Source organism: Strigops habroptila, chromosome 12, assembly GCF_004027225.2.
Source record: "Strigops habroptila isolate Jane chromosome 12, bStrHab1.2.pri, whole genome shotgun sequence".
Taxonomy (NCBI): domain Eukaryota; kingdom Metazoa; phylum Chordata; class Aves; order Psittaciformes; family Psittacidae; genus Strigops; species Strigops habroptila.
This window is the reverse complement of record NC_044288.2, coordinates 1595282-1608384: the sequence shown is the minus strand read 5'-3', so window position 1 is coordinate 1608384 and position 13103 is coordinate 1595282. Positions and strand designations below refer to the sequence as shown.

General features: G+C 64.3%; 2 protein-coding genes across 4 annotated transcripts in view; both read right to left on the bottom strand.

The window, feature by feature from the left end:
- Nucleotides 1–6698, bottom strand: part of MACF1 (microtubule actin crosslinking factor 1) — a 135988-nt gene extending 129290 nt beyond the window's left edge. For all 3 annotated transcript variants that reach the window (XM_030504136.1, XM_030504137.1, XM_030504138.1), the window contains exons 1-2: nucleotides 6564–6698; nucleotides 5039–5321 (exon numbers count right to left, since the gene is read on the bottom strand). In XM_030504136.1, the coding sequence (XP_030359996.1) occupies nucleotides 5039–5258 (220 nt within the window). In that variant the 5' untranslated portion in view covers nucleotides 5259–5321; nucleotides 6564–6698. The remainder of the gene's footprint in view (nucleotides 1–5038; nucleotides 5322–6563) is intronic.
- A 5057-nt stretch (nucleotides 6699–11755) lies between these two features.
- Nucleotides 11756–12694, bottom strand: NDUFS5 (NADH:ubiquinone oxidoreductase subunit S5). The gene is made up of 2 exons (XM_030504135.1): nucleotides 12299–12694; nucleotides 11756–12017 (listed from the first exon to the last, which is right to left on the bottom strand). The coding sequence occupies exons 1-2, from the start codon at nucleotides 12512–12514 to the stop codon at nucleotides 11913–11915; spliced, it is 321 nt and encodes a 106-aa protein (XP_030359995.1). The 5' UTR covers nucleotides 12515–12694; the 3' UTR covers nucleotides 11756–11912.
- Nucleotides 12695–13103: the final 409 nt, after the last annotated feature.

Sequence of the window (13103 nt, the reverse complement as noted above, 5' to 3'; positions counted from 1 at the left end):
AGGGGTTGAAGGCAAAGGAAAGCTTTGTTCCAGTATAAACACTCATTTCCCCCACACCACAAACAAGATCAAACAACACCCAGCGGGATATTTCCAAGCGACTACCAGCTTTCTACCATAACCCAGTGTAGAAACTGGGTTACTACCTCAAAACCTCTCCTTCCCGGGAGCAGGCGAGGGGAGCCCGGCCCAGCCCGGCCCGGCTCCGCCTGGACCAGCACATCCAGCACTGTCATTTCAATTTCTCTTTTGGAACAAAGCAAAACCCGCCGCAAACGCCAGCTCATTCCCTGCCAGGCGCTGGCACCCGCCGCACCGTTCCCTCCGCGGCTCCACGCTGGACCCAGCTACATCAAAAGGCTTTTTATTAATAAGAAAGTTTGTCAAGTACTTGGACGAGCCCGAGTCACGTTATCCAGCGCTTTCCCAAGGCACCCGAAGAGGCTTTTCTTCCCCGCTCCCTGTGAAAGCGGAGCGAGGCCGCACCGCGCTCCCACCTCTGGGAGGTTTGAGTGGCACCCCCTGAATCAGGGAGCCAGGGAATCCATTATTCCCCTTTCTCCGCAAGCAGAAAGGAAAAGGAAACGGGCGCCTGGCTCCTCCGGCCTCGGCCATCCGCATTTTAAAGAGTCTTGGCTGCTAAGCTCACAAACCAGAGCGCGAGGAGCCCTGTGGGGCTGAATCTGGGCTCCACGACAAGTCTCTCTCTGCAGCAAGGAGGGAAAAATAATAACAATAAGAGCGGAATGGCACACAACTCCTGGAGACGAGCCGCTCACATCAAAACTGCACACTCACTGCCGGTACCGGCACCAGCACCGCCACAGCCACCCGCGTGCGGACAGCATCAGCCCTTACCCTGCCCAGCCACTGCCCCACGGGGGGCTGCGGGGACAGTGGGGCAGGGTGAGGGGGTCCCATGTAGCTCACACGGCCCCCGGGTGAAGGCGCAGGGATGAAGGATGCTGCGGTGCTCTGAGAGGGAACGTGGGGTGCTGGGTGCCGGGGACCCCACACTGGGGACACCGGGGACCCCCGAGGGCCCCACACAAGGGGACACCGAGCTCCCCGGGAACGCCGGGCCCGGCCATCCCGCCCAACCGGGGTGCTCGGGGCCGCCCTCCGCGCCCCAGCCCCGGGCACAGGGCCATGCACCGGCTCAGCCCCCGACGCGCTCCAGGCCCCGCACGGGGCCCCGTGGGCCGCGGGTACCTTTGTAGCGCTCCAGCACGTCCTCGTAGGCCCGGACGAACTCCTTCTCCTGGCTGCGGTCGGCCGGGAGCAGCCCCGGCACGTACCCGGCCATGGCGGCCTTTGTGCCGGCGGCGGCCCCGGGGCTGCTGCTGCCGGCGCGGCGGACGGGGCCGGTCTGCGCGACACCGCTTCCGCCCGCGCCGCGCCCCACCCGCGGCCCCGCCCACCACCGGGAGCCCCGCCCACCACCTGTGGCTCCGCCCACTATAACGGTGGCTCCGCCCACCACCGGCGGGCCCGCCCTCGGCCGGTCGCCCCGCCCATAACGTGTAGCTCCGCCCCCCGCTGCCCGTGGCTCCGCCCCCTGACACCCGCCCCGGCCCCACAGCGCCTCCTGGCGGACGGTCACCCCCGGGGCCGACACCGCCGCCCGCTGCCCCGCCGAGTCCCGCGGTGGCAACCGGCGCCCCCAGTGAGCCCGGTGACACGGGTGCTGCAGCCCAGTGCATCCCATCGCATCCCATCGCATCCCAGCATCTCCCACTGCAACTTCCCAGTGCTCCCAGTGCGCTCTGTGCAACCGAAGCACTGCTTCCCGCTATGCCCAGAGCGCTGCATCCCAGCACTCCCAGCTCATCCCAGTGCATTCCAGCTCGCCCCAGTGCAGCCCAGTGAAGTCCAATGCATTCCGGGTAGCTCAGTGCATTGCACCCCAATGCACCCCTCTGCTTCCCAGTGTATCCCAGTGCATTCCAGCTCATCACAGTGCAGCCCAATGCATTCCAGTGAGCCCAGAGCATTGCATCCCAATGCATCACACTGCTTCCACTGCACTATCCCAGTGCATCCCAGCTCATCACGGTGCAGCCCAGCACACCCCAGCACAGCCCTGGCATCCCAGTGCATTCCAGTGAGCCCAGAGCATTGCATCCCGATGCATGACACTGCTTCCCAGTGTATCCCAGAGCATCCCAGCACATCCCAGTGCATCCCAGCACAGCCCTGGCATCCCAGTGCACTCCAGTGAGCCCAGAGCACTGCATCCCAGTACATCCCTGCGGTGCCACCGGCGTGTTTGGGGGTCCCCGGGTGACGGTGGGAGACTCCTGGTGTCTGGGCTGAGCAGGATGGGGCTTTTCTCGTTGCCATGGTTACCCAGCTGGGGAGCCCAGCCCGCCGGTTGCCATGGCAACGGGGTGAAAAAGCAGCATCTTGTGGTGGCCAAAAAATAGGGGGGGGGGCGAGGGGGTGAGGAGGGGATGGATCAAACCTCGGGTGCCCTTGGGCTGGGCAGGGGGTTCCGGGTGTTGGGGGGACCAGGGAGGTCCTGGCCTGGGGATGCCTCCCCCCAGACCCCCATTTCTGTGGGAGGCTTCACTCTGCTGTGTCTGGAATCACTGGGGGGACCCCCAATTCCCCCCAGACCCTCCCAAGCCAAGGGGACTGGCTCCCTGCGGGTCTCCTGAGAGACCTCATGAGTTGGAAGTGCTGGGATACACTGGGATGCACAGGGATGCACTGGGATGCAGTGCTCTGTGCTCACTGGGATTTGTTGGGCTGCACTGAGCTGTGCTGGGATGCACTGGGATGAGCTGGGATGCACTGGGATGAGCTGGGAGTGCTGGGATGCAGCACAGTGGGCACAGTGGGACGCAGTGCTTTGGTTGCACTGGGTGCACTGGGAGGTAATGCCCTTGTTGCACTGCTGAATCCCCACGCTGGGCATGGGGAGAGCAGCTCGAACCCTGCCCCATCCCGAGGAGGAGGAGGTTTGTTCCCACGTCCTGGGGATGAAGAACATGTTCCTGCGCTCGGCCAAGCGCCGGAGGACACTCCTGGGGACAAAGGGCTCCCGGGAGCCTTTGCAATGGGAGCAAGCTCAGCCCTTGGCAAGCCCCAGCCACAGCTCTTGGCTCTCCACCACCACGGTCCCTCCTGCCCCAGCATCCCCCAGCACCAGACATGTCTCCCAGCAGGATCAAGTGCAAACAGGTTTAGGGTAAAAGAGCCTTTTCTTCCAAACCAGCGCCTCCAGCCACCACCCTCACCCTCTGCCAAGCGGCTGGAGCGAGACAGAGCGACTCTCACCCCCCATCCTGCTCCCCCCTGTGCCATGGCCTGCAGGGACATGCCAGCAAAGCAGGGAATGGCTCCAGATGCTGCCTGGGAGCCTGGCACGGAGGTACCGAGCTGCCCCCTGCACCGCGGCACCAGCACGACCACGTCCAGCATCCCTTGGCCCTGATGGCCAGAAGGGATGCAGGGACCACCAGACCCCACAGAGCACCCCAGACCCATGCGTCCCCCAAACCCAAGCTCTGTCCCTGCCACTGGGTTCCCAATGCCCTTTCCCGGGTGCCAGCTCCCTGTGGGATATCCCACCAGCCGCATCCCGGGTCCCGGAGCCCCATGGTGGGGACAGGCACCGGGACAGCCGCACGCTGCAGACAGACCCACTGAATAATGCAGGATCTGAATCAATATTTCAGCTCATTTTCAAACCCGGTGACACAAAACTGTCTCCAAACTCTTTCTTCGCGGCTCAGCGCCGTGGAGCTGCACCTCCAGAGTTATTTTTAATGGGGAAGCTGCATGAGACCGGATTTGGTGACATCTCCCAGGCTTTAATCACGGGCTGGAGCCAGCCACTGTGACAACAAGCACTCGGCATCCCAGGGAACACATGGATGGGGCATGGCTGTGCCAGCAGGGTCCAGCCCTGGGCCACAGGATAGTGCTCAGCACCAGCAGGATGGGGCTCTGGGGGCAGAGCTGGTCCTTGAGCAGGGGTGGGTATGGGGGGTGCCCGGCCGCACCCTGTGCATTTGCTTCTCCCAGCCCCAGACAGAGCGTTTTGGAGAACCATCATTTGAATCAACTGGTTCTTCCTGCCCCGAGCCGCCCGTGAGCTGGGATGGAGCAACCTGCCCGTGTGCAGGTAACCCCGCTCCCCAGTGCTCCCAGTATGAGCCCCCACAGGGTGCAGAGCCCAGCGTGGGGCCCATTTGCCCATAAGCAGGGGCTGGCAGAGCAGAACAGGCCCCTCGGCACAGCCCCAGATCCCTGTTTGCTCCAGCAGGAGCAGATCAAAGACCCCCAGGGTGTGAGAAGAAGGGGCCAGAACCCATCAGCCACAAATCAAAGCCCCCAGTGGCCGTTTGTCTCGGGCAGAGAAGCAAATCAAGTGGTGGGGCCACCACCTTGAGCAAAGCTTCTCCATCCTCCCAACCCAAGAGCCAGCCCCATCAACCAGCACTTGGAGCAGGAGCCATGAGCCACAGCGGGTCTATCCCTGTCTTTGTTTCTCCTTCCTGTCCCTGTCCCTTCCCTGGGGTGGGCATCGCATGGGGCGCTGTCCCCTCCACAATGCAGGGACCTCAGGTCACCCCAATGACCAATGATGGGGGTGCCGAAGGACACCACCACCATGACAAAGGAGCAGCTCCAGCTCCATCCGCCAAGAGAGTCACAAACCTCCCAGGGCAAATTCCTCCCGGGAGCCTGGCCAATGGCTTTGTTCCTCCAAGGAGCCATTTAGTCCTTAATTAAGCATTTTAATGTCACCCAAGCCAAGCGTTGGAGGTGCCCAGTCATCCCTTAACTCCAGTGTGCTGAGGGTATGAGCAACCCGGGGCTGGGCAGGACAAAGCCATCACAGAGCTGAACTATTACCCTGGCCACATCCATCCTTTCCCCCATCCCATCCCATCCATCCCCATCCCATCTGCCCCCAGCTTCCCAGGGAGCAACAGGAATGACCCCAAGACCCCCTCAGGCACCATGGGGGGAGTCTGGCGAGCCCCATTGCCCATCCCTGGAGGGCCCCAACGTGGCGCTGCCTTACCTGCGACCCTGACAACCGCCCTCTCGGCCGGGTCCAGCACCGAGTCCTGGCTCTTCCTCTTCCTCTGCTCGTGGAGGGGCAGGTTCCAGGGCAGGGTGTCTCCGGCGGGGCAGGGCGAGAGGCTGCCCGAGCGCTCGCTGCGGTAGGAGCGCTCGCTGCGGCACGACCGCTCGCTCCGGCACGAGCGCTCGCTCAGGGTCTCCTCGTCGGAGGACGACATGGCCCCGGGCACGGGCAGCAGCGCGGGCAGGACCACGGGCAGTGCGTCCCCGCGGGCAGCAGCCTGCAGAGGAGGAAACAGTGCGTGAGGCCCCGCCACGGCCACGGCTCCGGCTCCATCCCTGACACAGTGCCCGCGGTGATGGAGAAGGGACCATCCCAGCACTGACGCCTCTACCCTCGTGCCTGTGCTCTCAAACACCTTCTTGGGCAGGTGAATATTGGCTCCTGCAGCTCCTCAATGCTGCCTCAGTTTCCCCACTTACTGATGTGAATCCCAGGGATGATGGCACGGCCACCCGTCCGCCAGCAACGCTCGCGCTGGCATCCCCAGCTCACCCCCACAAAGCAAAGTCCATCCTTTTGGGTTCGATTTCTTTGTGCTCGGTACAAGAAGCCACCACATCGGCGCTGCCCTTTGTACCTGCAGGGTTTTCCCCCTCTCCCAGTGGAAATAGCTTTAAGAAAGCCCATTAATGGTGGCGAGGGGGGGGAAATGGTCAGGTTTTCTGTGGCACCCGGGGTGAGCTGCGCCGCGTTCACACGCTGGGAAATGAGCACCTTGCGTGAGACATATTTAAACCCATTCTCATTGTGTCCTCCAGCTCAACCAGGAAAAATGCACATGAAATGACTGAGACTCCTACAACCGATGTGCCGCGGCACAGGAGCCGCCTCCATCGTGCCGAGCCCTTCCCGATGAGCATCATTTAATCGGCAAAACAGGAACAAAGAGACCCAAAAACCCGTTGGGAGGGAGGGAGAAAGGATTCCATGAGTCATTCACCCCCCATTGAAAAGCTGCAAAAACGGAACCGCGGCCCAAACCCGCGGCCCCCCCCCGGCAGCCCCGGCGCCGGCACCGAGGGGGGCTCAGCCCTCGCCCTGCTTTTGGGGACCCGCCGGGGCGGGGATGGGGGGGGGAATGTGGGTCCGGGGGTTGGGGGGGGTTCGGTGCCCCCCAGGGGGAGGCAGGGCCCGGGGGTGCGGGGCTGGGGCTGCAGCAGGTGCGGGAGCAGCGGGTGCGGGTACGGCGCTGCGGGGCACAAGGCGCTGGCCTGGGCCCCCCCCGGTCCTATGTCTCCCCCCGGGGCATCATCCGGTGCCCGCAGCCCCAGCACAGCGCCGGCGGCTGCTGCCCCCCTTTCCCGGTCCATCCCTATCCCCATCCGCCGCCTTTCTCCGCTCCATCCCTATCTCCTGCCCTTCCCGCTCCATCCCCTGCCTCTCTCCTGCCCATCCCCGCTCCATCCGCCGCCCTTCCCGGTGCGCGCCCCGTTCCTCCCGCAGCCCCGGCCCCGCTCACCCCCCGCCGATGCTCCAGCCCCGGCCCCGGCGGCTCGGCGCGGGCAGGGCGCGGCGCTCCCGGCCCCGCAGCCGCTCCCGGTCCCGTTCCCGGCCCCGCCGAGCGCTCCCGCCGCCGCGGCGCCTCCCCCGGCCCTGCCCACCGGGGCGGCAACGGAGCGGCGGGGGGGTCCCGGCCGCCTCCCGCCCCGCGCAGCTCCGGGCACCGGCGCCGGCCCGACCCGGCACCCAGCGCCCCGGATCCCCTCCCGGCTCTCCCCGACCCTGGTGCCCATCACCTCCCCGGGCTGCCCCTACCCCTACCCCCCCCCTACCCCGCACCCTCATTGCACAGGGACCCCCCCAAACCACCCATCAGCCCCCCATAACCCACACAGCCCCCCCCCCGTCACTTCATTCCCTCCCCATAACCCCCCCTTCCACCCCATCCTCTGGATGCCCTCTAGACCCAGGGTAATGAGAACACCCATCGATCGGGGCCAGCAGTGGAGGGAGCATGGCGCGGGCGGGAGGACATGAACAGGGAAAAGCCTGGAAAAGGCTGGAAAGGGCAGAGCGCTGCCCAGGGCCTCACCTGCGGGGCCAGGAGGCATCCCAGCCCCAGCCGAGTCAGTCCCAGCAGCAGCCGAGGCGCAGGCAGGGTCACCAGCAGCAGCCCTCGGGGGTGTCGGAGCTGCAGGACAGCCCCGGCCGCCCCGCAGGAGCGGAGCAGGATAAACCGCTCCGGCTGACGGCACATCCAACCGCCCCGCACCGGCGGCGGGATCCGGGGAGCGGCTGCACCGGGCCACGGCCCCAGGCCGAGCTGAGCCCGTCGTCCCGGTCCGCCCGGGGTCCCGGCAGCCCCACGGGCATCTCTGCCCCCCCAGTTTTCAGATCTCATCCCAACACGTCTCCCTGCTTCCCGGCGGCTGTTTCCACGAGCTTCTCCAGCGCCGGGGTGTGCCGCAGTGCAGGACACAGCGCGGGGTGTGGTGACACTCGTGGACACTTGGGACGTGGCTCTAAAGGAGCACGTGTTGCCCTGCAGCCCTGCCCGGCCGGATCCGGGGATGGGGAATGCAGCGCAAGAGGAAGCACTTGGCCAGTGGGATGCATCAAGCCCATGGATGCAGCAGCCAAGGCCTCAAAGACATGAGCACTGGCTTGGGGTGAGGGCACGAGGCACCCGGGAGCCCCAGTAACACTGTGGCCAGGCCAGGCTAATGCTGGGCACTGTGGGAATAAGGGATATACTGGAAAACAGTGTCTTCTTGGGCCAGCACCAGCCCCACTGGTGCTTTGTGTTGGGCCAGCACCAGCCTGGCATGGCTTTGTCTTCTCTCCCCCCATGTGGGTCTTGCACCCCTGGAGCGGGTGGTGGGTCCATACTGGGCACTGATGGATAAACGCAGCCGCTGTGCTCAAGTGCTGTGGCTGCCCCATCCCTGGCAGTGTTCAAGGCCAGGTTGGACACAGGGGCTTGGAGCAACCTGCTCTAGTGGTGCCCCTGCCCGTGGCAGGGGGTTGGAGCTGGATGAGCTTTAAGGTCGCTTCCAACCCAAACCAGGCTGGGATTCCATAAGTGGGGCTGTGCGTCCCGGATCCCACCATGCCCAGGAGCAGGGAGGGCTCATCCTGCCGGAGCAGCAGCCTGAGCCGAGCTGGGAGGAGGAACGTGCCCCAGGAGCAGGCGCTGCCTGCGCCGGCCCAGAGCTCCCGGCCGGGCCGGGCCGGGCCGGGCCGGGCGGCGCGGCGGGGCGCGGGGCAGGAGTCCCCGGTGCCCGCACACGCCGCCCATCGCGCCCTGCTCACCGCCCGCCGCGGCGCTGGCTGCAGCTGACGTGTCCCTTTGTCACCGCGGCGCCACCGGCCCGGCTCCGGCCTCGTCCCTCACAGCGCCCGCGGAGCGAAGCAGCCCAATTCCAGCCGCACGGAGCCCCGAGGAGCGGCCGGGACACGGCGCCGGCTCCAATCCCCGTGGATTTCGCACCTGGAACGTGCTTCCCAGAATCCCTCCCAGCGCCGGCGGCGCCGGGTTGTTGATGCTGTGAATGGGGGTTAAGCTCCTGCGTTGTTTTGTAGAGACGGGAATCGCTATTTTGGGAGGAAAGGGGGATGCGGGGGGGGGGGGGGGGAGTCCTTCCTCCCTAAATCATTTCATCTCCCCATTCCTGTGCTGTACAGTGGGACCACGGGGACTTCCCTCCCTGTCGAGACCCTGGGGTCCCCCTTGGCATCCGCAGCGGCTCCAGGATCCCTCCTCTGTCCCTCATTAAAACCTCCTCCCAAGCCCAGAGTTGGAACTTGCCTTTTCCCTTGACTTTTGATCAATTATTCATCTCCCAAGAGCTGTTTGTTCCCCCTCTCCAAGGCAGAGCAGATGCTGCTGGAGCTGCAGGAGCGGGGGGACTCACCCAGAGCCCAGCTCCTGGAAGGTGACAGGACAACGGGAATGGGGGAGCCAGGTGCAGGAAACCGACAAAATGGCAACCAGCAAACTAGAAACTTGGATCTGCTGCAGGCTGGGAGCGCCCCGTGCTCAGGGATCCGTGGGGAGCAACACTGGGAAGCGGAGGATGCTCCGAGCCCCTCGCATGAAGGCTCGGGATGCTCGGCCCCGCTGCCATTGCTGCTGCTCAGGCTCCTCCCGGGGTGGCTGTTTTCTCTCTCCAGGAATCTGATTGTTTTCAGCAGCTCTTTGATTATTCTCTTTATCAGCCAAAATCTCTCCGAGAGCTTTTAACTCCAGCAAGCAGCCCCGCTGGTCCCAGCCCCGGCCATCCGCCGCCTGCCTTAACAGCCTCTGCCAGAACAATCAGGTTTTGATGGCTCTAAAGAGCCACTCGGGACTATTCAGCTCCATGGCATGAATCACTCTCCACAGCAGCTTGCTGCTGAGCCTGCTTTCTCCCTCTCCCTGGAAAAGCAGCATTCCCCTTCCCAGCCTTTCCTATGGATGCTGCCATGTGTCCACGGCTGCCACAGCAAAGCTGCCACCAAGATTCACAGGGCCCTGCTGCCTCCCCAGAGCCCCCACCACGCCGCTGGCAAAGGGGAGGGTAATTAACCATCAGCCCTAATGAGCAGTTGCAGTGGTTGGGGTGCACGCACTGAGAGTCCCAAAGATTTGGCCTCCCCATCCCCAGATTCCCATCCCTGGGTGAACGCCATGGGAATGGTGGCTTTGGAATGTGGATGCTTCCTGCTGCACCAGCACAGCTCAGCCCCACTCGGTGCTTCCCAGGGGTGTGATGTTGGTCCCTGTGCCCCCCCATGGGCACAGCCCCAGCCCCGTTGCACTCTCCCCCTCCCCAAAGCCCCCCATGGGCACTTCTGCTGCAGAGAATCCCACCCCCCCCCCGGAGCCAAGGGCTGGGGTGGCACCATTCCAGCTCTATCCCGGGCAAAGACAGGCGCAGGGAGGAGCCAGTCCTGGCGCTCGGATGTGCCTCGAGCTCAGAGCATCCCAACCTGGATTCCAGTTGGGATCCTGGCTGCTGCCCCCCCAGCGCTGCCCCTGCCGGGGGGAATGTTTCCACACGCAGGCGTGAATCAGCCCGAGCGCAAGGAACCCATCTGGGCTGGAGCAATGGATCCATCTGGGAATGGGGGAAGGGAGGAACCTGCAGGCGTAGCTCTTCCAGGAGCTGTGCCTGGAGCCTTCCCACTTCCAGGAGATGCGGGTCCAGCCCTGAGAGCGCCTGCTCTGTGGCCAGGGAAGGGTCCCCGTGGGAGATCTTGGCTGCTCACTCCCGTCACAGCCCACCCGAGGTGACACCTTCATGTCAAACCCTCCCATTTTGAGGTTTTCTTTGCGCTGAGCACTGGGGACCCCAACACCAGAGGGACGTGGAGCTGCCGGAGCGAGGCCAGAGGCCCCGGAGCTGCTGCGAGGGCTGGAGTAGCTCTGCTCTGGAGCCAGGCTGAGAGAGCTGGGCTGGGGCAGCCTGGAGAAGAGAAGGCTCCTGAAGGGGACACCTTAGAGCAGCTCCAGGGCCTAAAGGGGCTCCAGGAAACCTGGAGAGGGGCTTTGGACAAGGGCCTGGAGGGACAGGCCAAGGGGAATGGCTTTAACCTGCCAGAGGGGAGATTGAGATGAGCTCTGAGGCAGAAGCTCTTCCCTGTGAGGGTGCTGAGGCGCTGGCACAGGGTGCCCAGAGAAGCTGTGGCTGCCCCATCCCCGGCAGCGTTCAAGGCCAGGTTGGACACAGGGGCTTGGAGCAACCTGCTCTAGTGGAAGGTGTCCCTGCCCGTGGCAGGGGGTTGGAGCTGGAGGAGCTTTAAGGTCCCTTCCAACCCAAACCATTCCAGGATTTTATGCTGACTCCAATTTCAGGCTCTCCTGGAACCAGCGGCTCTTTTCATCATTCACAAGGTGCCTGGAGAAACAGGAGCTCCGCCACAGCCCCGAGAGGGGCCATTTCCCAACTGGAGACACAGAGGTGTGTGTCCAAAGGGCTGATCCATGGAGAAAGGCAGGAATTAGCAGGGCAGGAGGCAGAGATCGGCAGCACCAGCCTGGGGCAGCGCTGGTCATCCCAGCGTGGGGCTTTATGAGGATCAGGGAGCTCAGAACCTGCATCAAAGATTAAGCATTAAACCCACAATCACCAGTATTAAACCCATGGATTAAAGCTCAGAGCAGCCCCCTCTCTCCTTTCCGGGACTCACCTGCTTTAATGCCCTGACAAATCCAGGCTGCATTTGGAGGGAATGGGAGAAACATCTGCCTCTGGGGAGGGACAAATGGTGCAAATGGATCCCACTGACACAGGATTCCAAAGCAAAGCCCCCACCAACACCCTGGAAGGGCAGGAGAGAAACTAAATCCACCCACTTCTGCTCTGAATCCAGGTGGGAATGAGCAGTTTGTACCAGGTTTTCCGCTCATCCACCACTCCAGTGCCCGGCGAGTGACTGGGAGCAGCCCAGTACACACCAGTCCCGTGTGCTGGTGGCTTTAAGGTGAGGTTTGGCAGGACAAGCTTGGAGAGGTGGTGGGTTTTTTTACCTCCAGTTAATTCCTTTTGGTTTTCCTGCAGGAAGCACAAAGGCAGAACTCGTGAAGGCTCTAGGAGCACCAAACCCCTCCAGGGCAGGTCCCCAGCACCACTGTGGGGATCTGGGGTGACTCCGGAGCTCCCCAGCAGCAGAGACACAGCCCCTCGAGCTGTGCTTCACTCAGGGAATAAAGACAAGACGGAGCCAAAGGCTGTTCTGAAGGAGACGTTTACTGGCCCGAGACGTGCCCGATGCGGTGTCGTTCCCCTTCAGCGGGAGCCCAACAGCATCACCCGCTTGTGCCGCGGCTCTTCTTCCCGCAGGAATCCCACGGTGACAGCTCCACGTGTGGCCACATCCCTGCGGATCACGGCCGCGGCTCTTCCTTGCCCTTGTGGTAGTCGGGGGGGGCGTATTTCCCTTCCTTGATCATCTTGTCCCTCTGCTCCAGGATGGTTTTCAGCCGCGCAGCCTGGCCGAGCACACACACACACCCCAGCACTCAGGGGGTCCCCAATACAGCCCCCTAAAGCGGGGTGCGTGCAGCTCCCCCCCCCCCCTCCCCCGTGCCCTGGGGCTGCCCACCCGGCGCTGAGCTCCTGCCAAGCACTTTTAGGGGGTTACAACGCGTTTTCCTCCGACTAATAACTTGTTCCAGCTCCGCATCTCCTCCTGCGGGCTGCCGGGGGGTGGGGTGTCCGCAGAGCACACGCCGCGCCCGGGGAAGGGGCACCCCCCCGGCCCCTCACTCACCAGCTTGGTGCGGTGCATGCACTCCATGAAGTCCTCGTACTCGGGCTGGCACTCGCGGCGGGCGCGGGTCTGGCCCAGGCCGTGCCCGCACTCCACCCACTCCCGCTCGAAGGCGTGACAGGCGCCCGCTCTGCCGTAGGGCTGCGGCATGCTCTGCCGCAGCAGCCACCGGTCCACATCGATGCCCAGCTGCTGCTGCAGGTCCCAGAACGGCATGGCTCCGCGCCTGTCGCGACACGGGCGCTTGTCACGACGCTGATACCGGGCCGGGCCCCACCGCCGCCGCTGCCGCCGCCGTCCTTCACGGGCCTTTCACGACGCTTGCCCGCCGTCAAGCGGCGACTGTAGGCGCGACGCTCGCACCGCGCTTTACGGCTGAAGACAGAGAGATGAGACGCACTAGGAGCATGTGCGGCCTCCCCTCCTGCTACAGCGCCCCTGGCGGGGAGGAGGAGAGACCGCCCGCCGCGCCCCAGCGCCCCCTGCCGGCCGCTGCGAGGCTCTCCCGGTGTCCTCCCTGTGCCCCCCCCAGTGCCCCCCACTGTCCCCCAGTGCACCCCATTCCCACGCTTCAGGGCCCCCCAGTGCCCCCCAGTGCTCCCAGTGCACCCCATCTCCACACTTCAGGTCCCCTCCAATGCCCTCTCCACTCCCAGTGCCCCCCAGTGCTCCCAGTGTGCCCTATCCCCACGCTTCAGGTCCCCCCCAATGCCCCCCAGTGCTCCCAGTGCGCCCCATCCCCACGCTTCAGGGCCCCCCAGTGCTCCCAGTGTGCTCCATCTCCACACTTCAGGTCCCGTCCAAT

Excerpts from the sequence above, each read along its gene's own strand:
- NDUFS5 (XM_030504135.1), bottom strand. The coding sequence starts at position 12,514 with ATGCCGTTCTGGGACCTGCAGCAGCAGCTGGGCATCGATGTGGACCGG. Across the intron at positions 12,018-12,298 it reads GCATGCACCGCACCAAGCTG|GCTGCGCGGCTGAAAACCAT; the intron begins GTGAGTGAGGGG and ends GTGCTCGGCCAG.